Source organism: Mytilus californianus, unplaced genomic scaffold (genome assembly GCF_021869535.1).
Source record: "Mytilus californianus isolate M0D057914Y unplaced genomic scaffold, xbMytCali1.0.p SCAF_10, whole genome shotgun sequence".
Taxonomy (NCBI): Eukaryota; Metazoa; Mollusca; class Bivalvia; order Mytilida; family Mytilidae; genus Mytilus; species Mytilus californianus.
The window spans coordinates 7,071,474-7,097,579 of NW_026262582.1; the positions used below are offsets into that span (position 1 = coordinate 7,071,474).

The following is a 26,106-nucleotide window of genomic DNA, read 5'->3' on the forward strand; positions in this document are numbered from 1 at the left end:
AATCGTGTTTCCAATCTTTTTTACTCCCTTTTTTCAGAAATTTTCCTACCTCACGGTCATGAACGATGTTCAGATCCCGTGTAGTAACATGTTAATAGGGGTCAAATATAATATTGGATTTTTTACAATCTTAAGTTAAAAGATCTTTTTTTCTATACTGACGTTGAATTAAAAAATATACTTTTACTGTTGTTTTTTTTTTTTTTGTATGGATTCGATATAATAAGTGGTTCTATGTAAGCAAAACAGGGAGGTATATTTTTTTAGTAGTAGTCATTAAATATACTAGATAAACTGGTAAAATCAGTGCCTCTGTTTATGTATGATTTAATTACATGCGAACATCATTTGAATTGAATGCTTGATAATTCAAAATGAGTTCTATGTTTAAATACGGTTGCATAAAAATCCGTTATTAAACCTTGTGATTTTCGTTACGTGTGTAAAATTTGTAATCTGTTGTATCTAGTTGCACTGTTGAATATACCAGTATATACAGTTTATAGTCTATTATTTTGTGTGCTGTTACGTCATTGTCCAAGGATAGGAGAGAGTTAGGCGCCCGCAAACATGTCCTCCTTTCTATATTATGTATGTGCCTGTAATTCGGTGGCTGTCGTTTGTTGCTGTTCATGTATATCATATTTGTATTTCGTGTATTTCGGGTCCTTTTATGGCTTCCTATTCGGTATGGTTTTTCCTCATTGTTGAAGGCCGAACAATGACCTATAGTTTCTAACATATACGTCATGTATTCTCTGGTGGATAGTTGACTCGTTGCCAATCATACCACATCTACTCATTTTTATAAGCACATAGTTTTGCTAGAGAGCAATTTTCCCTGTTCTGAACGCTTTCAATATTTACTTTATATATCCATATTTTTAAACTAAAAACCTTAGTATAACATGGAAAGCAAATTTTAATATTATTTGATGATTTGATGATTTGACAAAATACTTGTACTGCTATATTTATAACTTAATCATATTTTTGAAGTGCAATATCTTGTATAAAACCATTTACAGTAAAACCCTTATAATACATACTATGAAAGTCCTCTAGATTTATCCTTGTCAATAAATTGTAACGATTATTTCAAAACTAAATAAAAAATAAACATAAAGATAAAACAATAGTGTACTAGTAATAAATATCCTGAATCCTAGCTAGGCAACTTGAGTTTGAAGGAATCAACTATTACAAAAATTATGCATGTTTTAATAACATAAAACAAAACTTCATCTGTATAGAACTTCCTTTTGATGACTTGAATTTTGTAGTTGCAACTATGTTTTTGTGTAAACGTTTTTGATGATTATATTACATTACAATACATTATGTAAAACAAGAAATGAGCAAGGACATGGTACACTTTAATCAAGTTCACTGTCAATGGAAAGGTACAATTGATGTTTGAATGTTATTTCCCATAAAGAAGTAAATACTTGGCTTTTTATTGTCTTAAATATCGGATTTATTACTCACAGTGTTTATCGTGATTTTAAAACTCACAGCCGCATAAAATGCTCAAATGGAAAACTAGATGATTATATTTGTACAGAAACAACAATACAATATTTAAAAATATAGATGACATGAATAACAATCAAAAGCACAAATATCTGTCAAAACGTATATTACCATTGAATGTAATGTTAATATTTATGTGTATTACCCTTATAATGGTATGGCAGTCCTCTAAATTTATCATTGTAAATGATATGCATAAAAAGTATTTGGAAACTAAACAAAAAATGTGCATAAAGATTAAACAATATTGTACTCACTATCATGAACCCTAGCTAAGCGACTTGAGTTTTGATTGATTAATTGATTGATTGGTGATTGCTTTACACCGCATCAGCACAACGAGGCTATATCACGGCGATTGTGTTTTGAAGGAATCAGCTGTAATAATAATAAAACATGTTTACAAAAAATCAAAAAACAAAAAAACAAAAACAAATCATCTGTATAATACCTCCTTTTGAAAACTTGATGTGTTTTGTTTCCAACTATGTTTATGTGCAAATGTTTATGCTGATTACGATACATTATGTAAAACAGGAAATGAGCAACAAAATTGTACACTTAAATCCAATTCACCGGCAATGGAATGGTACACTTGATGTTTGAATGTTGTACGAATGAATGTTATTTCCCGTGATTTTTAAACTTACAGCCGCATTATATGCTCAAATGGGATAATACATTATTATATTTTTACAAAAACAACAATAAAGACCTGCAAAACAATATTTAAAAATATAAATGACATGAATATCAATTAGGAGCAAAAATACATGTTAAAGCGTTCCAAACATTCTTACATACAGTTAATGCAATTTGATAGTTTGCACAAATTTTGAACATTTAACAATGTTATCAGAACATACTTCGCATGCACTGACACGTTAAAAGTGTAGTATATTTCTTAATTTTCCTTGGCAAGTTTTGTAGATTTTTTCCGATTGCCTATGTTTTGTTTCATTCACATAGGTTAAGATCAATTTTTTGAAAGGTTAAGATCAACTTTTTCAAAATTAACATAATATAACTTATATAAATAATCCATCTAATAAAAGTAAGTAGCATGTTTATTTGTTTGAAGAGCAATACAATACAAAACATCAAAAATATTTGTTCTACAATGTGTCCTACTATAAAGGATTATTTACCTGGATATATATGTATGTGTAAAATTTATAGTAATGACATATATTGAGTAAATCTAGTTTCAAAATAACGATAAGTATGAGCAGTGCACACTGCTTGCTAGCATTTGAAAATCAGAGCTTATTTCAAATTAGTAGCTAACATCACAGGAACATTAAACCAGAAGTCAAAACAGTGTTGCATTACATGGAAATGATTCCAAAACGCAAACTCTATATTCTCACAATTGTCGCTTTTGTCTTCTTACCACAAAACTAAATAAAAATCTAAAAACCATAAAATATTCTCATATTCCTCTTGGAAATCGTTGTCGTGACATTCTGAGAAATATTTGTGTCATTACTCTAGGTCATCTAATTCTGGTACACTGAAATTTCATTTGTGATTTTATGTTAAATGAAACTAAATATTAAAGTATAAAACCAAAATCTGATTCTTCAAGCAAAAAAAAAACGCAATAGGCATGAATTTTTACAGCAAATACTCATAAATTAGGGACTGCACAAGTAGAGCAATGTTATTTTTATCATGTGTGTAACATGCACTTTTTGTTATTTTATTTCAATTTGTTTTCAATCTGAGGTTCGAACAATGTCAGGCAAAGTTGGTTTTATTTGGACTTTGCTATTCTTTTTGTGCCCCTTTTGGTTATATAGGTTATCGTGTATTCAAATAAGTAAACAACCTTGGCTTTCGTATTCTTAGAGGATGAGCATGCCTGATGAAGCAAATCTTTAAAAGAGCTTAGGATACACCAAACTCGAAAAGTGTTCTTTAACGGGAGGGATTGTACTTGATTTTCATATGATGAAGACATAATCTTTCAATCAGTTTAATTGAGATCGGAAGCTAGCATGTCATTAACTGCTAGTAGTCCTTTGTTAATTAATGTATCATTGTCATTTTGCTTAGTTTCTTCTGTTACCTATTCTGACATCGGACTCGGACTTCTTGTAAACTGAGTTTTTTGCGTATTGCTGTGTGTTTGTTTATTCTACATTGGCTAGAAGTATAGGGGAGGGTTGAGATCTCACAAAACATGTTTAATCCCGCGGTATTTTTGAGCTTGTCCCAAGTCAGGAGTCTCTGTCCTTTGTTAGTCTTGTGTTTTTTTTTTTGTTTTTTTTTTTGTGTTTGTTTTAAATTTTAGTTCAATTTTATCTTTCGTAGTTTAGTGTTTATTTTCACTGAACTAGTACACATTTTTGTTTAGGGTTGTTGTCTCTTTGACACATTCCCAATTTCTATTCTCAATTTTATTTTAATTTCTAGGACTCGTTTTCATTTTGTGTCATTTCTTGGTTTATACCGCTGCTTGTTTGCTGCTTGTCCCCGATAATATAAACGCCTCGGTACAGACATTATAATACTAACTTTCTTTTAAAGTCTCCGTCGACTAATAAAGAAATAATAAAGAAACTAAGATTCTTTAGTCCCTCAAGTACCCTGAGGAAAAACTTGATATCGTATTTTAAGGTCCACTTTCGTCATGAAGTTGCTCGTTCATTCGCATAGGAATTTCTTTCGCTTTCAATTTTCGAAGTCTTGAACGTTCTGGATGAAGGTTCACCCCAAAAAGCGATTCTGACGTACCAAATATTAAAAGCTGTTCAGCAGATACCTACACCAATCTCAGAATTAAGAATCATATTCAAAATCTACGATGTGCAATAAGCAAACGGGTTTCTGACCTTTTTGAGAAACCTCAGGTTGTGAATGCTTTATCCATCCTTCACGGCAAATATTTGTTTATTCCAGCTAACAAAACTTTAAACACATTTGTATATATATGCAAAAATCATTAGTGTTCTCAATGAAAGAACTAACAATCCACAGCAAAACTGGGAATACCACATATACGTTTTTTCTTAAAATGTCCTGTACCAAGTCAGGAATATGGCAGTTTCTATGTATGTTGGCGTTTTTTTTTTTTTTTTTTTTTTTTTTTGTTGCAGTACAGTGTTTATGTTGTTCCGTTGATTTCCTCTTATAGTTGATGTGTTTCCCTCGGTTTTAGTTTGTAATCCGGATTTGTTTTTTTCTTAATCGATTTATTAAGTTTGAACAGCGGTATACTACTGTTGCTTTTATATACCCTTACAACATTCACGAAACGCGAGATATAAGAAAATCTATTCCTCTCCCCTTTTAATATAAACATTTAAGATTAAAATCTCTCATCTTTTTACTAGATAACTTAACTTATAATATTTGACTAAACATCCTGAAGAAAGTTTCTACAGTATCTATACCCATTCTTTCTGCTGCATAAGATGACCTTCAGTAATATTGTGAAGAGGTGTATTCAACCAGCGGTGTCAATCAGATGTGGATACTTTAAAATTCAAAAGATCTACTCAAAATCACTATCTTTACAATTTTTCAGGAATATCAAAACCTTCGATTTTTCTACTCTACACTAGTACTCCCCATGCTCAATTTTAAAATCTACTACATCATCTCATCAAACAGAAAGTTAGCCACAAAAAAAATGAGAAACATAGATACAAAATCCTTGTCCATGTTGTTTGAGGCCATAAAAAATCTTACTTTGTGAAGAACCACACTGATTCCAACAACAAATAAACAAAAAATGATACCATCAAAATGTTGGATTTTTTATCGACACCATATTTGTTGAGATTGAAAGATTGATATTTCAGCTGACATTTGATAAAAAATCTCTAGACAGTTATTTGAATAAAATTACTGTTAATATTCGTATAACTCATTTTGAAAACAATTATGAAATTAATAATAGGGTCCATGATATTCCCATTTCTAGAATAAAAAAATAAACTCCAAGCACTCGCAAAGCGGTTTGTGTTCGTACCGGCAGACTAAGCAGCCAATAATGTAGTGGTGATGTAACGCATATGCTACACGGAAGTTCTCCAATACGAAATTATCAATTCTTCTACATTCAGGTCCGTACGCTGCACAGAGAAGCAAATTGTAAACAAACATATCACTGCCACTACCCAGCTTACATTTGAAAGTCCCTACTATGTACTGGTTACCTGAATTGCATAAAAAACCATTTAAATTTCGTTTTATCTCCGCATCTATTAAGTGTTCTACTTCTAATCTATCAGTTCTTCTAACTACCTCCCTTACTACTATCAAAGAACTTGTTATTAGCTTTTGTAAAAAAGCTTATGAAAATAATGGTATTAATTACTTTTGGAGTGTTAAAAATTCTTTAGAGGTTTTGGATAAAATACGTGCTTTTGATGGCCCTTTTAATTCTGTTGACGGTTATGACTTTTCTACTCTCTACACTACACTTTCACACAATCTTATCAAGAAAAAGCTTTCATATTTAATTGAATGGTCTTTTGAGAAATATCGTTGCAAATTTATTTGCTGTAACTCGTTTTAAGCCTTTTTCTGTCATGAAAAAGGAAAGTTTGCTAAATTTTGACTTGGATGGAGAGTTGTCCCATTGGCACTCATACCACATATTCTTATAACTATAGATACCTTATTGGAAATGTGAAGATATGATTGAAGCTTTAAATTTTCTCCTGGACAACATATATGTACGTTTCGGCGATAAAGTGTATCGACAAGTAGTAGGTATTCCTATGGGCACTAACTGTGCCCCTTTAATAGCAGATTTATTCCTGTATTGCTATGAATCTCAGTTTATGACCAAACTCAGTAAAGACACGTCATTGTTACATTTGGTTGATACATTCAACAATACCTACCGTTATCTGGATGATATTTTTTAGTTAAATAATCCAGAGTTCTCTAAATATAGCACCGAAATTTACCCAACAGAACTTACTTTAACTAAATCTAACATAAACAGCAGTAGTTGTCCTTTTGTAGATTTAGACATTTCAATTTCTAAAGGGAAACTCCATACTAAAATTTACGAAAAAGGGACGATTTTTCATTCCCTATTGTTTATTTTCCTTTTTTAGACGGCGATGTTCCTTTGGCTCCATCATACGGTGTTTATATATCCCAACTCGTTCGTTATGCCCGTGTGTGTAGTGATATCATAGATTTTAACGAACGTAATCAATGCATCACTGGTAAATTATTAAGTCAGGGATTTCGTTACCATAAATTACTTAAAACTTTTACTAAATTCTTTCATAGATACACAGATTTGATTAGTAAATTTGGCTGTACCTGTAGAAAACTTATCAAAAACGGTATTTCACATCCTAAATTTTACGGTAATATTGTACTAAAAGCGCGGAAATCACTATGTGACCCGTGTAAACTGATCGAACCTTTAAACAAACTTATTAGTAAAGGTTATCTTACCAATGTTGTAATTAGATCTTTGAATATAGTTTACATTGGCACTAATATCGATTTTGTCGTCGGCAGGTTAATACATAACTAAATTTGTATTCTTTTCAAACGGGATGTATAAAGACACACCCACGTTTATTTTTATCAATTAAGAGGTTAACTCCTAACTATCCTACTGCCTGTCGATACATTTATGTTTGGCATTGCACCAGTCATGTCTTCTTTGACTGTCCATGACGTTAAAATACTAAATCCCTGGGATGTGTTTTAGTTGATTTTAGTCTCTGATGCATGATTTTTTATTATTAGTTGTTTTTGGCTTTTAACTAGCTGTCAGTAACTGCGAGTACTCTCAAATCGTACTTTCTTGTTAATTTGACCTGTTGATACTATTTGTAATGCTTTTTTGTTATTTAATGTTTACTTATTCAGGGTTATATCTGGTCTATATACCAGTTTAATAAGTGTTTGGTATTACTATAAATTTTCACTTCTTCGAACTATGAACATTAAAATTATTTATTTTGTAAAAATATTTCCTTTCTCTTTTTAAACTGTATACCTAACAACAAAATTATTTTCATTTAACTGTGTATAAATTGTAAATGGCGGACTTTTATTTAAGGTTATTGTTGCTTTTCTGAAATTGTTTAACATTTCACAGCGGTATAATACTGTTACTTTAATTATTCATCCCTTATTTTATTGATTTTGTATTTACATTGTATCATAGATCAAATTTATTTGTTCGGTGTATGTTCACTTGTTTTAATATGTCTTTTGATTGAGTTAAGCCATTTCAATTGATATTTTATAGTGTGTCTTTTTATGTTGTGATGTTACACTATTTTGCAGATAAGGGTGGAGGTTTGGTACCATTAAAACGTTTAAACCCGCTGCAATTGTTTGCACCTATCCTAAGTCAGGAATATGATGTTCAGTAGTTGTCGTTAGTTGATGTGGTTCATAAGTGTTTCTCGTTTCTCGTTTTTTTTATATAGATTAGACCGTTGGTTTTCCCGTTTGAATGGTTTTACACTAGTAATTTTTAGGGCCCTTTATAGCTTGCTGTGCGGTGTGAGCCAAGGCTCCGTGTTGAAGACCGTACTTTCACCTTTAATGGTTTACTTTTATAAATTGTGACTTGGATGGAGAGTTGTCTCATTGGCACTCATACACATCTTCTTATATCTATTCGATATTTCAATGGGCACTAGTTGTGCACCACTACTGGCCAACTTGTTTTTCTTTCTTATATGAAAGAAAATTCATACAAATCCTTCTGATAGACTAAAAGAAACAGCATCTTTAATTAAGTTCTATAATTTCTCTTTCATATATATTGCAGATGTTCTGTCACTCAATAAGCCAGATTGTAAATGAGTGCTTAAATCTCACATATTCCAATGAACTTGAGATTAAGGATTCTACCGATGACAAAAGAGCTGCTTGATATCCGGAAAATACCTCGATATGGACACAAATGAACGACTTTAAACTAGAATCTATGACAAACGTGTAATTTCAATTTTCTAATTGTCAACTTCCCATTTCTTAGCAGTAACAAAGCTTCTGCTCCATCGTATGGTGTTCGCATATCTAAGTTAATAAGTTACGTTCCTGCATGCTGGCACTACTCTGACTTTATTAACAGGATTGTGGAGCAGCACAAAAACTGCTTCAAAAGCGTTATGATGTAGGAAGACTAAATTGAACAATACACGTTTTACGGTCACCATTACGACTAGGTTGACCGATATTTTGATACAATATTTTGAAATGATTAGTTTTCAATGTTCTTAAACTTCGATTTTTTTACACATCTAGCTGTTTTGATTCGAATGCCACTGATGAGTCTTATTTATACCAAGCCTTAAACCAGGTATTTTTGATGAGTATCAGGAATACGTTTCTATTTTTAAGATCTAAAAATGTATAACAGAAATACCAAGATCGGAGTTTACATAATTAACGCTTTGGCGTAAATAGAACATATATATAAGAAAAAGACGTGGATAGATAATAGTATCACTATGAATTAAATACATTCATATTACAATTTGATTGCTATGAGAAAATATGTGATTTTTTCATTATTCAAACTTTAGCCATGTTAACAAATAAAATGATCAAATTATTTTTTTATACATACTATGGGAGTTTGTTTAACAAGCAATACTTTTGACGAAATGCTGTAACAGCTCTCCTGATGTGCGAAAAACCAGCATTGCTAATCTCGGCATCACATGCCCATCGAAGAAACCTTTGGAATTTTGTTTTGTCGTAAATCCAGCAGCAAAACATGTGATACAATTGTGTCACCTGAAATAATTTTTGAAGTCAATATCTTTAATAGTAATTATTCCTCTCAACCAAATTTATTACAGCATTGAGATGATTTATAATTATACTGCATATATGTAATATTTCTTCCATATAGTTTTACTGTTATAAATGTCGATGTGATATAGATTATTTATTTCATTAATTTTGATTATTTTCATAGTATCCTAAGCAAAGAGATTATTCAGTATTGAACCTACTTTATATTGTTTATTCTAAATTTTGTATTGTCTGTGTAAAAAGAGACGGAAAATATCAAGGGTAAAAAACTTATAATTCAAAAATAAAAAGATGACATCATGATCAAAACTTTATACGATGAACAAACAAATAGCTATAGAAAACCAACGCAACAAATACTAAAATGTGAGCAACAGAAGCTTAACCAAAAACCTGGGGAGAAATCATGTGCATCGTTTTACTCCTGTTAAAATATTTTGATGAATCATATCCAGTGATTATGCATTACAAATAAGTGGATAAGGGAATGTTTCTTATCCACTCCTAAGTCATTAATTGTAACTGTTTCAACATTTTAATATTGCCCAAATGTGAAAGTGGAGTAGGAAGAGGGAAAATAAAGCAAACTTTTAAAAACTACTGTTCTTGCAATTCCACACACCACATACATCTGTTAAATTCCTCTTCCTTAGACTTATCACTGGGTTTGTACTTACATGAGCAACATGAAGGATGCCACATGTGGTTAAGGATGTACTAAACCTTCCAGAGTGCCTGGTCACTCACGGTTTTTAGTGGGCTTTGTGTTTCTCAGTCTTGAGTTTTCTATGTTGTGTTTTGTATGATGCTGTTTGTCTTTTGATCGTTTTTATGTTTTTGCAATTACATTGTCAGTTTGTTTTCGACTTATAAGGTTGAATGAAATCAGATTGTGAAGTCATCCACAGTCTATGCTATATTGGTACTAAAAGATAATAATAATTACTGACCCCAACTAGATAATTTCACTGATGGGTTCAAGTGAGTTAAACAACTCTTCCCCTTTGAGAAGAAACATTTCAATCATTGCATTATGAAAAATTTACATGCATTAAATAATATCGTGTATTCCACATGCATTAAATAATATCTTGTATTTCAAAGTACTCTTCGTAGAATCTACTGATTTTGGCACATAAATAGTTGACTGGCCCGTCTTATGGTAGAACAAAAAACAAGCAATACAGCTTGTAACAATAGACACCCTTTTGCTATTAAATTTGAACACAGTTTTAATAAAACAAATTAACAACTTATTTTGTAAATTCGGATTATGTTTTATATGTGATGATAATACATGTTTACCCCCAGGTACGAAATGTCTGAGCTAGATTTGACAGAACTTTTTGATATTTCGTTATGTTGTCGTCGTTGTTCATGAATCACATTAATTTTTTAATTGATTCGGTTTTTTAAGTTGTTTTAGTAGGAGCGCCACTGATGAATCTGATGTAGACGAAAATAGTGTTGTGTATACATCTTTCTTAGCCCGGTATCTTTGATATTTTTTCTAAAATAGAAAATCCATTGTTATGTTTAACAGCAATGGATAACTACGATTTTATAAATGTACATACTGAACAATAGTTGCGTAACTTTTTTTTCAGTCTGTCAGCATAACAGTTCCAAATACCAGGTGTTTCCTCAATTGATATGTCATTCAAATTTGAAAGAAGAAAGTGCAGACGTTTCACGTAATCATATGCATCTGAAATTACATTTTTACTTTATTGGACTAATGAAAGCAAGTAGTTTATGAAGAATAGTTGGCTTAGTGGTCTTTATAACTGGACACATTTCAAAGGAAATGATTAAAGATACCACAAATTGGCAAATCTAACAGTGTTGAGTAAAATTTCGTCGACGTATACGAATTTGATGTGAGACATCAGCCAGTATTATCCTAACTTATCCGATGGAGAACAACATGTCCGTCCTTCTGAACTTAATTATTATTGTCAAATTATAAGAATTCCCTTTAGAACTTACAGCACACCACTAGTTGTAGATCTTTTCCTTCACTGCACGAATCTTCGTTTATGAAAATATGAAGATTACAAATTTTGACAAACTAATTATCATATTGTCAACAATAATACTAGATACCTTGATGATTTGTTTACTGTTGATAATCCCGATATAAGAAACCTTTTAAATTCATTTATCCCAAAGAACTTCATCATACCAAAGCTTATAATAACAGTCAAAACTATCAATTTCAAGACATAACTATATTTATACAAAAATGAACATTTGAAAATAAAATATATGACGAAAGAGACACTGTGCCATCACTTACGTTCCTCTTAATGACGTCGATGTTCCTCTTGCCACATCTACTGGAGTGGACGTTTTACAACTTAATTTGTACGATTTGCTCGGATATATTCTAATGAAGTTGAATTTAAGGAATGTAAGGTTCAGGGTAAAAGATACTGTAGGGTAAAGGCATGGTCTACTCCCTAATGTAGTAAACATCGTCCTCTCTTCTGATGATCTGTCAATTTAAATACCGACTGGCCTCTCATAAGTACAGTCGATGCAATCAAATTTCAAAATGAAACTTAATAAGACCTGTAAGAAGTGTTGATTCTGTCAATTTAGTTTTTCCTTTGGAGGCAGAATCTAACCAACAGATTTAGCTTGTCTAACTAGCTTCCAATAGATCATTTGGCCCTGCTTTCAAAATTATGTGCCTTTTCATTACTTTCTTCAAAGGTCATCCTATCCGTATATTTAGTTTGCAGGTTTTTAAATGTATTTTATAGTATACGACGTATGATCTATAAAGGTAAAGCGGGAGGTTTGTTTGCACGTAAAACAGGTGTTGGATTTCCAAATATTTTGAACTCGTGCATTTCTGTGAAGAGACATTATATATCGAAATGAGCATCTGGTACCGTTACTGTTATTGTCAGATAGTATATCTTATTTATAAGAGGCTAAGTTATATCCTTCATATCTCAAAACGGCTTTATCTGCCAAATTCATGCACAACAAATTGACGCAAAATAACAAATATGATTAACAATATGCTTAAACCTACATCAGAATTACAAAAGGTCATTAGAAAACAATAAACAATGTATGGAATCGTTTAAAAGTAAAATAAAAAAATCTTGCGTTTTGCGAGACTGTCTCAATTAGCCATTGCCGCGACCTCCGAAGATAGCCGATGGGCCTATGGCCCCGGTAATATAGGAATAAAACAGACAAATATAGCATGTGCAACATCTTCCTCGGCTTGTTTGATTTCAGGCTTTACGAAAAATGATAGGAATAGCGTAAATCAACGTTTTATACCTATTTCATTGATCTTTGTGACGGAACAACTCGGTCAATACGGTCTTGCGAGTCAATGACGAATCAGCAATTGTTGAGCCGTTTGACAAAACTTAACCATACTGATTGCAGAAAGGTAATTTGTATTCAGTATTTTGTACTTTTGAAATATTTGAATTACTGATGGAACCTATTTAGACAATAACAAACATGGTAATATTGAGTTAAAAAAAACATACAATTAAATGCCTGTTCACTAGGCTATTAATATCATGACATAACGATTGTAATAGAAATGTAGTGGTTGTGACTTTAATTTGAGACCTTTCACACTTAGATAAAATAAAATAAGCTTTAATTATTGTTTGAAACTATTATCTGATGCTTGTGTCATGATAGCAACAATATTTGTACTAGTGTAATAAAAATAAATCAGGTAAATTCCTGAATTTTTTGCATGCATCGAGAACGCTCAAAATACTTGAGGGTTATATGATCAAATGGCAACACCTACGCGAGGGAGTTATATATAGTTTCTATATATTTTTTTCTTATGAGATTAGTCTTTTGATCATGTCAGTATCGATTTACGGTCTTCTGCGCTGATGAATATAACTCTTTATCAATTGCGTGCTTCCGCAGCGTTTTTATTAACCATCGTTAAGAACGTAAATATCTAAACCAGCAAATATTAATTTTAAATTGATCTCTAACTTTCACTACATGCGAGGTTAATAAACTAAAATAAAAAGTATTTCAATGCAGTTTATTTTGGTATGGATGCTTATTTTGTATTGTGTAGACGAATGATACAGTATCATGATCAAAACACGCAACCAAACTACAGATTAAAATTGACGAACGGTACAGTAAACAAATTATAAAGATAGCTATTAAATAAAATGGTTATATGAAATAAAGTTTCGAGGTACATGCGCTAACAATACATGTACCAGTTGTTAATTGAAATTATTTGTATACATATTAATTAATTTTCCGACAGTTGTGTGCCTTTGGTTCGTAAACAATCGTGCGTTTAAAAAAGTCAGTACAGCCTGAGTTAAACATTAAATTTTGTGTTTTATATTGATGACTTAACATGCCAACACTGTACGATACATTGCTGTATATGAAATGTTTACGTGCCTAAGCCATATATTTGTACATAATTTATTGTAGATTCAGAACGCCCGGATTGAACTGTCTGGCAGTTATATTCTGTGAAATAATAACAAGTTTTAGTAGTTTGTGTCGATATGTTTATATTGGAATAAGTTTCTATCGCAGGTGCATCCCGTCCTACTCTAAAAATAAAAATGAAATATGTAAAAATGGTAAATTTACAGCCAATTTGCGTCAAAGTATTTCAAAGGTCCTCTAAGTTATAATCCCCTTGCTTCAAATCTAGATCCACGCCTTTACCGCGTTGCATTTATCCCCCGACAGTACAAGTCCCATGAATACGTCAATGTCTTGTATATGTATATATTTACAATAAACAATTATCGAGGAAAACATATCTTAATCACCTGACAAGAAACGACTTAATTGGGGTGTAAAAGCGTTCGTCGAAACACATTTTGTATGAGGCCTAAAACATACAACGCTATAAAATTACAAAAATAAGTATTCAATTCTTTTAATTACATTTTATGGGAAATCCTTGAAACTGCGAGTTATGTCGATCTTTTAGTTTTTTTTCCTTGTTTTGACCTGGTGATGTTGTCATGGGAGGCAAGTGCAGTAGTGAATGTTGCATTTTATTGGGAAATAAAATATAGTATTGGAATGTCTTGGGATTGCTGTCTACCGATATAAATTACGGATTCTTATGAAACATAAATGTAATGTAATTATTATAAAAAGAAAAGCTCTACGATTGAGATACTCGTCAACATTCGGAAAATAAACTTTTTAAAAATGCATGCAACAAGCTTGATTCATCCATCTTATTCTATATGAAATAAAAGATAATGAAGTTTTATATAGCACGATTTAACAGATAGCTTTAAGATATACTATTATTAAAGAGTATTTAAATTAATATTGTCTGTAATAACTTTTTTTACTTTGATAACTTATGAATTGTAAATATAATAGTTTTGCCCATTATATAAATATAGGAAGATGTAGTATGAGTGCCAATGAGACAACTTATACATGTTTCTGATGCAAACTTGTAATTACTCTGCCCTTCTAAACGTCTGTAATTAAAAATACAATTATTGTCTTGTCTTGTCTTGTCTTGCTTTTTATTGTATTGTATACTCACACTTCTGAGTAGGTTCACCTAACATCTTCAGAATTTCACCTTTATTGGTAAGCATTGTATATATCTTCAAACCAGTATCACAACCTCCTGCAAACAATGATAATATAATGTTCTTTCAATGCGACGTCAAAGTAGGAAATTCAGAAAATAATGAAAAAATATGTCCTTGTTGAATTTTGAACTGAGACCAATCGAACTACACGTTGATTCTATAAGAAATAATGAACAAATCGGGAAAAGAACAAATCCGCAAACAATTACACATTTATAATTATCAAAATGAAAATACTGACTACTTTTTGGACCTTTTTTATATTTACCAGAGGGATTGACCGTTGTATGTTACATTTTGTATCTTCATAAATTTTTGTTTTTTGTTTCTGATATTTCATAACAAAAAACGAATGGACGCAAATATACACGGAACGAGAACAAATACACTTTTCTTGAAAATGTAAGCTAACGGAAAAAAAGGTATTTTGCATTTATGATAAAATTTATAAACAGACAAATTCCCTAGAAAAATAATCTTTTACAGTTGACAATTCTGCATGTTCCTCCGTTCTACACGGCCCATAATTTGAATATATACAAGGAAAATATAGATCGAGAAGACGAATCACCGTTTCCTAGTCGTTGTCACTTTAACATCACTTATCTTTCCGAACACTCGATTATTACACCATAAACCATTGGTACGGTTAAACTATCAAACTTGGTTAATCTGCGATCAATCTAAATTTAACAACGTCAACAACAACATTCGAGCTAGAATTTTACGCGGACATATAGAACACCTCATTTGCAAACTGAAAAGTTCTAAAACTATATGCAACATAGTCCCTTCGACGCAACATGCTTTATTATAAATGTATATAATATTTAAAGTCATTTCCACATCTGAATCTGTGAATTAGTTGTACCAGTGTATTCAGTACAGTTTGAATTAACCTTCACGTCTATATATATATATATTTTTTTTTTAAATCAAGTGAATAAATGTGTCAAATTATCATCGATATAATACTTTCAGAATTAAAACGTTAACATTGTAAATAATTAAATTGACTGAGTTCACACTGACAATTACAGAGGCGAACTTTAACCCACTGAACTATCCTTTGTGTCGGTTTCGTTGTTTTGGGTTATGGCGAAGATGTCTAGTAAGAAACAATGCAAAACACGATAGAAAGTTTCTTTGACAATGCAGTCTCATGACAGCACGCTAATTAATGCACTTTCGTTGTTTTGGTTTTTTTTTTTTTTGCCATGCAGAGCAGAAGATCACGACCTTGTGCAACGTCAAAATATAAGTCTCGACTAGTATGATCATACGTTTTCATTACATATGTTGTTTGAATGTATAATATGCACCATTTGAAAGCAAAATATATAAAATACAAAAAAGGGGGTAGATTATGAATATTGAAAATGCACAAACAAGTAGTTTTAAAACAAATGAAACAACATTATGTGTCCGTGAGATACCGTGACCCACCCCACCCCTTTTCACAGTATCACATTTTCAAGTTCAATGAACCGCAATATCCTGGTCAAATCCTAATTCAGTATATTTTTTATTTAAGGTTCATGTGGACCCTATGGCTAAAATGGCTGTGTTTTCACCTCAAAATTTACTCTGAGTACAGATTAACCTGTGCATCTGAAATAGTTTTAAGACATAGCATGCCCTAGATAAATAAAATTCAAATACACTTTATGTTATAAAAAAAATAAAACTTAACTTGATTTTTCTGTGCACTTTTTTTCGTCCCTGCAGACGATGATAAAATTAACAAACAGTTGAGTTTCACTTGATATGGTCCACTCAGGTACACAGTTTAAATCACCAATTATTGTCAGGTATCTATTGTCCCTCTATTGTCCATGTAAATCAAAACAGTTCACTTCAATTATTACCTGTCAGTGTGGGGAAGTTCTCAAACCTCTTTTACAACTTTGTTTATTTTGGCACCTTCTGGAGGAATGAAAAAAAGTGCACTGCAAAATCTTGCTTAGGTTTTAATTTTCTAAAACATACAATGTATTTGAATTTTATTCATCTAGAGCATGCTATGCCTTGAAATTTTTCTAGTTACACAGGTTTGTCTGTACTCAGAACACATTTTGAGATAAAAATGCAGCCATTTTAGCCAGAGTCCACATGAACCTTAAAAGTTGTTTAACTAGAACGGAACGGACGGATGGACGGACCAAAAAATATCAAACTCCCATACGTTGAGTATAAAACTAAAACGGTCTTTTTAACAAAATTATACACTGCAATGAAATTTCCATGCATGTATGTTTTGAACACGAGAACAATGCAATTAGTGTACACATGAAGACACTTTCTAGTCTATGCTCCCTTCCGTCATGCTTCATTGTAATAGAGATAGCCAGGATATTGACGAACGAAAGCGTAACTTGACGAATCGTACGAAATGGAAACTGCTGTTTATAAGTAAAGTAGTTCGCATCGTCTGCATTAAGTTTACATGAAATAGTTCCTGTCTCTGTAGCTAACTACTCACGTTGAATTGATAATTAATAATGCAATGTTTTCTACAATAGCAAAAGGTGCATTCGGTATACAAGATTCTGCTTTGCAAGTTGGGGTCCCAAAAGGGTGTAAAATGATTTACGGAGGTAATACAAGGGTGATAGCATAGACGTTGCGCACGATGTTGGTACGAATTTTGATTTTGTTATAGATTATCATAAAAATAAAGGCGTAGACTGAAAAGCTCAATAAAAATATAGTGATTTTGGTTGAATTGAGTTTAATAGGCTTGAAAATAAAGAAAAATAAGAACCGAAATTTAAAATACCAAAAGTTATAACAATTTTAAAATAATTCCAATTATGCGCAAAAACGTAATGTCCAACGTTACATTTTGTGTGCAAAAGTTCAGAGTTCTGTGTCTTTGATATCGTAATTTTTCTCCGATTATCGTAAACCATGACAAAAATGTTGCTTTTGTTATAGTTATTTGCATGTTAAAGCAAAATCAATATCACTCAAACCGTAAACCGGCTAATGTCATGTGAAAACGGTCTGAAAAATGTCCAAGCATATGCAAGGTAAGCATATATCGAGTTCGTGCATTTACACCGTGGATTGGAAAGGAAAAATATTTATACTTTAAAAAGTTCAATTATTTTATTCCTGGTTCATGATATTTTCTTGCAGGAAACATGAGTATAGTCACTACCGCAATGACTTCAAAAAAAGTATAGCCATCTTATCACAACGGAAAAAAACGTTATATTTTTGTACACTTAAGTGTTTTGATCGGCTCTATATTAAGTAAATATTGTAAGATCATGGAATATAAAAAAATGGTTGTAAAAGTTCTTCGATTTTTCTTTTTCTTACTATCTAAGTAAATAGTGTTTAACGTTTTCGTTAGGCAACAAGATTTTTAGATCGTATCAAAAAGTATAGCCGTTTTGTCACAACGTCCTCAAAACGTAATTGATGTCATGCTCGTGTTTTAAAATGTATCTTATAATTATTTGTTTCATATGGTGGCCGTTTAAGGCCATTTCGCGTTTGTCGCCTATTATATAATATAGGGCGAAATTGCGAAAACGCGAAATCGCGAAGTCGAAAACGCGAAAACGCGAAATATTTTTTCTTTCTGAATTCGCGTTTTCGACTTTGCGATAACGCGTTTTCGCGATTTCGCGATTTCGTCTTTTCGCGTTTTTGCGATAACGCGTTTTCGCGTTTTCGCGATTTCGCGTTTTCGCCTTTTCGCGTTAGGAATGCTGATATAAATTATCGAATACACATATTTCAGACTTTTCTGTTATTTTAATATACGTTTTAGTATGTTATAAATCAAATATGAGAATTAGAGTCAAATTAGTGAACATGCTGCTAATGCCCCTTTAAGACATAGGTACTTGTCTAGGAAAAAATCATATATAAATGTGTTATGTGCCTGTGATCATGGTGCCTACCGAGCGAGACCCTCATGGGTAGTCAATGTTGTTAAACACCCATTCATAGTAGTGATCATGCTGACTTAAGACACTAGTTTCCAACTTTGGCAAGATTTATAATGTTGAAAACTTATTTTGGTGTCAAAAGACAGTAATCAAATAAGACTAGAAGATTTGAATGTAACGTGAGTCCGATGCTGATTGTCTCATCATGTTTAATGTATAATAATTATATGAGACTACTTAAAATAAATAGAGATAGAACATTTTATAGTGCGTTAACTGCAGATCAAGAATGTATCTAAAAAATTCCTGAAAATTCCGCCTTTCTACCCTAAATATAATATTTAAAGTACTCAAACTTAGATAAAACAGATTTGACAGATAATAGTGCTTTAAAAATAGTCTAATAATGATACTATAATCAGCAATCTGACTCACAATTAGAAAAAAAAATCTGGGGCTGTGGACAGTAAACTGATGCATTTAAGTAATGGTTCCAAATTTTCGCGAAATTCATGATTCATTTTAAGTAGTCTTATTTAATTATTATACAGTTTTTTCAGTAACGCTAAATTTATCCAACAGGCTACGTCAGATGAGTTACATACTGGTTAGGGTATAACTTTCTGAGTACAAATGCATATAACTCTAGAAAAGTTGAACCAGATCATCCTACTCACGCGTACAGATGGATCTAAAGTACGTTTCACCTTGCTGCGTATCGCATTACCGCAGCACCTAAGATCACCCCCAGTTTTTATGGGGTTCGTGTTGCTTAGTCTTTGGTTTTCTATGTTGTGTCATCTGTACTATTATTTGTCTGTTTGTCTTTTTATTTTTGGCCATGGCGCTGTCAGTTTGTTATCAATCTATGAGTTTGACTGTCCCTTTGTATCTTTCGTCCCTCTTTTATGGTAAAAGCTGATAATATAAGGAGAATATCATTTTGAAATTTTGATTTAAACATACTTACGGCAACTATTTTTTTGTGACATGTTTACAACTACTATGGCTTGTTCTGTACTCGTGTAGTAATCGACAATTTTGGGAAAAAGCTTAAGTTTTTGACTTATTTTCTAGTGATTTCATGTTTACTATTTTCTACACTATATCAATAAGTATACAATTAGCCGAAATCGTTTCTACATTACAAAAGTTAATAAAAAAAGACCTATATGACCAAACAGGTTTATTATACGGAGGCACAGGCATACCCTATTTTCCCACGTGAGCTGGGCAAAACGGAAAGGCAGTCAACAAAGGTTGATGTACCATCATCTCAATAATATTTATTATCGGTCGTCCACTGTCTGTATCACTCTGCTCAGCTCTTAATACATATAGATTATAACATGGCATTTTTCATATCAGACCCCTTATCAGTCCTAGGTCATGATATCAGCCCGAGAGCCAACAGGCTCAAGGAATAATATTGACCATGGACTGATAAGGGGTCTGATATGAAAAATGACATGTTATGTTCTTTTTATCATATACTTCAGCAGAAACCATACAGACAAGAAAACTTTTTTAAAAACTTTATAAAATTCATTTATTGTATTATTTGTTTTGCATTTTTTAATAATATATTTTTCTGTTTCCTAATATTCGTTCTTTCATTCTACCTAGTTGTTTTTTCACTAAAATGTACCTCTGAGTTTTTTTTCCAGAATTTGCAGAATGACGTCGAAATGCTTTGCAATAACGTTAAAGAAAGGCATGCGATATTAACCGGAAGCAGTTGATATAAACCGGAAGCAGTTGATATATACCGGAGGCAGTTGATAACGAAAGTCATATCACACGGCTAAGACAATTCATCAAATTTAATGAATAAATATATGTACAAATAAGTTTTATCAAGGGGTACGATTATACCATTATTTTCTATAAGTATATGACAAAATTGCATATCATGGCATTGTGACGTCAAATACGTTGACCCAGACATATCAACGACGTCACAATGTATGAACCGACGTTGATAAGTTTGACCCGAACTTATCACGTCATCTTCCGGTTTGCTGGTGAAACAAAGAAAACACTTGTTTCTATCATGCAAAATACGCAAATACAACCCGATAAATCGATTATCTGGTTGTCTGCATATTGATATTGTTAAATATATCAGCTGCTCGACACAATATGAAGCATTTTTGAACTCGTTCGCTGCGCTCACTCGACAAAAAGCTTCATAGTGTGGCTCGCAGCTGATATTTTACAATATCAATATGCAGACAACCTGATAATCGGTACTTATCGATCATATTATTTGCCCTCTGGGTACTTTGTGAAATCAATGAAACTTGAAATACTTTAATCGGTGAAACGTATTTCAACAATTGCAAAAAAAAACATGTCAGAGGAGATGCAATGATTATGTGCATACTGATAGGATTAAAATTTATAAAGTTCCGTACGTGTATATAGTCGTAAGGCTTTAAAGTTGTCTTCGTATGCGTTATTATTGGACCCTTGTGTCTAGTTAAATCCCCTATAAAAAAAGTTAAAAAATGTTATTTACTCTTATGACTTGTGGGGTTTTTTTTTACACTCAACAAGTTTTGTCATCCTCAGAGGTTGACAGATATGATTGAAAAAAAAACCGAATATATTATTTATAACTGGTTCAAAATACTATATTTTGTTTTTTTTTTTGTAAACTGATAGATTTGTTTGTTTGAAACTTGATTGATTGATTAATTTTTTGTTGGTTGCTTAACGTCCAGTGGCAAATAGTTCATGCGTGACGAGAACAAATTAACAATAAATGCAATGCAATAGAGAACGTAGGTCGGGTAAATTTAGATTGCCATTAGAAAACGAGAGTAAATTGGGTAGGAACTATATCCTTGCAACATGCCACCTATGTATACGGACCCCTCAAAGAGTTGTTGCAAGGGTTCTTAACGTGCAGAGAGCGTGACAATCTCTCTACACAAGGCATCGGATTTATAAACGTCCCCATTCTGACAGGAAGTGGCTGCGTACTTGTACATCCTGCACTGTCAATCGGATGTCCCACTTTGGCAAAGGTTTTTACTGTGGATTGGAAGAAGACCTGTAGTGACTATATTTCTATTCCCCAGTAACCCTTGGCCGGGGGGGAAGGGGGGGAATGGTTGAAACTTGAAAACATACGATCCGACAACATTAATTAAGTAAGTGCACTCGAATAATCCTATGTGTGATGTATATTTCATCATGCTTTCAACAATAATAACCACATTGTATCGTAAGATATGTAACACTTGCGGAAACTTTTAAAGTCTTTCCTTTGTATTATGAAAGCTTTTTAAAATCGGTATATTTTATGCGTTTTTATCTATTATCATGATTACATGCCATCCAAATAATAACATATTTAAGTTCAAAGTACGTTTTGTAAATATACAATTACCGCTCCTATTACGTTCGTTCGTCGAGATATGTTCGTTAGTCAATATCTGGTAACCCCCAGGAGAGATTAAAATTATGTGGGAAACTTTAAATGTCGATTATTTGCCTGAGACAATTTTTTGGTCACGATTACAAAGATAGTATCCCAAGGTATTACATAGGAGACGAGTTTAAACATGAAAAGTTTTTTAATGATGACTAACGATAATTAAAGAAAGGCAACAGTAGTATACCGCTGTTCGAAATTCATAAATCGATTGAGAAAAAAACAAATCCGGGTTACAAACTAAAACTGAGGGAAACACATCAAATATAAGAGGAGAACTACGACACAATAGAAACACAACATTGAAATGTAACACACACAGAAACGAACTATCATATAACAATGGCCATTTTCCTGACTTGGTACAGGACATTTTAAGAAAAAAATGGTGGATTGAACCTGGTTTTGTGGCTAGCCAAACCTCGCACTTTTATGGCAATGTTAAATATAACACTTAAATGACACTATTACATGATATGAAAGCAGTACAAATAAATGCAAGAACATTCGGGACAGAGAATTACGCAAATAAACAATACAATATAGTACATTTCGACAACGAAACAACAGAAAAACGAAGTGAACAAAACACAAAACGATAATGCAACAGATACAGAAACAAACTATACGATAACAATTGCCTTTTTCCTGACTTGGTACAGGACATTTTTTAGAAAAAAAATTGGTGGGTTGAACCTGGTTTTGTGGATAGCCAAACCTCCCGCTTTTATGGCAATTTTAAATATAAAAAATATATAGTGATAAATATTAAAATGACAACATTACATGACAGGACTACAATACAAATAAATGGGAGAACATATAGGACAGACAAACATACGAATAATAGCTAACAAAAGTTACCAGGTTTAAAATTTAATACGCAAGACGCGCGTATCGTCCACACAAGACTAACCAGACACGCTCAGATCATAAAGGTACGAAAGCCAAAACAAGTACAAAGTTGAAGAGCATTGAGGACCAAAAGTTCCAAAAAGTTGTGCCAAATACGGCTTAGGTTATATGTCTGGGATAAGAAAATCCTTAGTATTTAGAATAATTCATACTTTTGAATGGATGGGGTCTTATTTTTTATTCTTTAGATTTTATGAAATGTATCTCTATTCTTTTTTTCTGTCATTTATTCTCTTTCGTATGTTTTAGCACCCCAATATTCTCTATTCTTTAGTTTGTTGTGCCATTTATCTCTATTCTTAATTTTTTGGGCCCAGTATTCCCGTTGTTCTGTGAACCAAATTCCAGACTTGTTTTATTCTATTAGACTGAACGATGATGACAGACCGATTTGGAAGAGATAGCAAAATTTTTCTACCTTATATAAAAGATATATGACATCTAGTGTTATTTTGAAGATTTTTGTTGGCTCCATAAACCTTTTGTTATACGGATTAAACTTAACCGTATCAATCCTTATTCAAGTAATGTTCAGTATTGAAAATTAAACAAATATCAACACATATATTTTCCATGATATTGATAAAGCAAGTCTCTCATGCTGTGTAGGGTCCATAAAAACTTTCCCCGTGCTTCTGTGTATGCCCTTTACACGTTTTACATTGATACCGTCTTTATTCTTATTCTTGAGAAAATTTATCTTATGAGTACAACTTTATTTTCTCTTTTGGACAGTTTGTTTATCGAAATATTAATGCATTCAAACTGCAATATTTTTCCTATTCATACGTTATTTCCTGAAAAAAATATATAACATGTGTCTTAATGAGCCCCGTGATAGCCTTGGTTCATTTCTGTATTTAGCGGTGCATGAAATTGTAGGGCATAGTACACAGTTTTGATAGTCTCCATTGCCGGTTCAAGTTTGTCATTTATTGATTCGCAACTTACTTTCGATGTAGGTGACTCGTACTTGCAGCTATGAAAATGTGAACGCTTAATTTATGTTAAACATCTCATTATGACTTTCAGAGGAACCATCAAAAGCGATATGTCCTTGCCTTTAAGGTGTGTGATGATTTTATGTTATGAACTAATACACAATTTGACTTCTTTAGTTTTATTCAGTCGTTTCATTTCAATCCATCAACGTGTGCTAGTATTTGTCACTAAAGGTCTATATTTTGTTTAAATGTCGAAAAGGGTAAAAATAATTAATAAATATAGCGAAATAATTTATTATTTCAATTAATGAATTTCATGTATAAATTTAACCTTAAGGTAGATGGGGGTCTAAATTAAAATCCATAGAATTTTTTAATAATTTGTCAAAAAGTAGTTTTTATCATGCTTTTTACATAAATATAATAAAGGGGTATAGGTCACCGGGCTTTTTATTCACGCTACAGGTTTTTCAAAATTGCAGATTTTGTATATATTATGCATGGAAAACACAATTTTGTGTGATAAAAAGAAAAATAAACCGTAGAATTTTCAGATGAAATATGAGAAGATAGCTCTGACAATATGCTTTCAGGTAAGAAAAAGAAAAAATGGGGTTACCAGACTCTTTTTCTTGCTACATAATAAAAAAGGAAGATTCATAACACATTCAATAATAAAAGTTACTTTATCTGAGTTATCTCCCCTGATGTGGCAAAGTTGAAAAAAAATTGAATAAAACAAAAATATTCTGTTTTTCTTTTGTTGTAAAATACGGCCGTAAAATATGATTAAACACTTAATTCTCTATATCAACATGAAAAGTCTAACACATGAATCACATACTTTTCTCGAAATTTGCATATTTCATTAAAGATGTAGACCGTTTGTTATCTGCTATTTCAAAATCCAAGATGGATGATGACACACAAGCCACCTTAAGTATCAGAAAAGGTAATTTTCTTACAGCTAACGTTTTTCTTTCAGACATAGTTGCAACATAGTACAAATGTAAGTTATGTACTACAAATAGGGGTATTATGTTAATGGCACTCGATGCATTGAATAAATGAAATGAAATATGGGGTATACTTTAAAGAGATTGCATCACAACGAGACACACAGGCCATATCATTATTATGATTAATATTAATATAATATAACTACTTTTTCCAGTCGAAAATGCTTTTTTCTAGTCATATATTTTGAAACAGTTTATGCGTTCGACTTACCTGGCATATTATTCATAAAATAATCCCAAAACTCAGGTGGAAGTATGTTCAAAATGCAGTCACCAACAGATGTGTCAACTGTCCCAGTATTTGAAAGGAACATAGCCTTCGTAGAAGACATTGTATCTGGTTATAATGTACTAATGTGAACCGTGAAATATTCGTTGATGCTCTTCTTTACGTCTATTGTCTGAGATCAGTCGGTTGCTGGTGATTAGTTTGGTCTCTATTGTCTATATCCTTCCTACGAAAATGACTTGGAGGGAATCCGAAGTTATGCTATCCACAGAATGTACGCATTTCCTTTTGAGCAGACAAACATTAAACTTAAAGCTTGCACAAACTAATAGCTGAATTTCACGATAACTTTTTTTCTCTGATGTAAGGATTACTGCAAGATACTTGATTGCCTTTCTGTTAGAGAGGTTAAAATAAAAATTGTAAACTGTTAATAATATGAAAGGATATATAGAAAATGGAATTCGTCATTTGCATGTTACATCGTCCATCAATTAAATATCACTCATTATAAGAAAAATAAAGACCTAAGTTGAGCAGTTTAAAGAAACAGGGAAGATATTAAGCTAACCAACGGTCGTTGGGAAATACTGTATACACAAGCTAGGGTCACATAAGTATATAATTATGGTCACTTGTGCTATTCAGTCTTACTGAGAAGTCCATTCAGGGAGGGTGCTTGTTTGAATGTTTATTCACAGTGACGTCCGACCGGAATGGTAACATTAATCCTTTGTGCTAATTAAATT

The 26,106-nt window shown here is 32.1% G+C and overlaps 1 protein-coding gene across 1 annotated transcript in view; it reads right to left on the reverse strand.

Annotated features, from left to right (window-relative positions):
- Positions 1 to 904: 904 nt before the first annotated feature.
- LOC127717538 (uncharacterized) overlaps positions 905 to 26,106 on the reverse strand; it is a 36,221-nt gene continuing 11,019 nt past the window's right edge. Inside the window, exons 2-6 of the mRNA XM_052223213.1 lie at positions 25,340 to 25,753; positions 14,852 to 14,938; positions 10,875 to 11,005; positions 9,107 to 9,276; positions 905 to 3,046 (exon numbers count right to left, since the gene is read on the reverse strand). Coding sequence (XP_052079173.1) covers positions 3,019 to 3,046; positions 9,107 to 9,276; positions 10,875 to 11,005; positions 14,852 to 14,938; positions 25,340 to 25,460 — 537 coding nt within the window. The 5' untranslated portion in view covers positions 25,461 to 25,753 and the 3' untranslated portion in view covers positions 905 to 3,018. The remainder of the gene's footprint in view (positions 3,047 to 9,106; positions 9,277 to 10,874; positions 11,006 to 14,851; positions 14,939 to 25,339; positions 25,754 to 26,106) is intronic.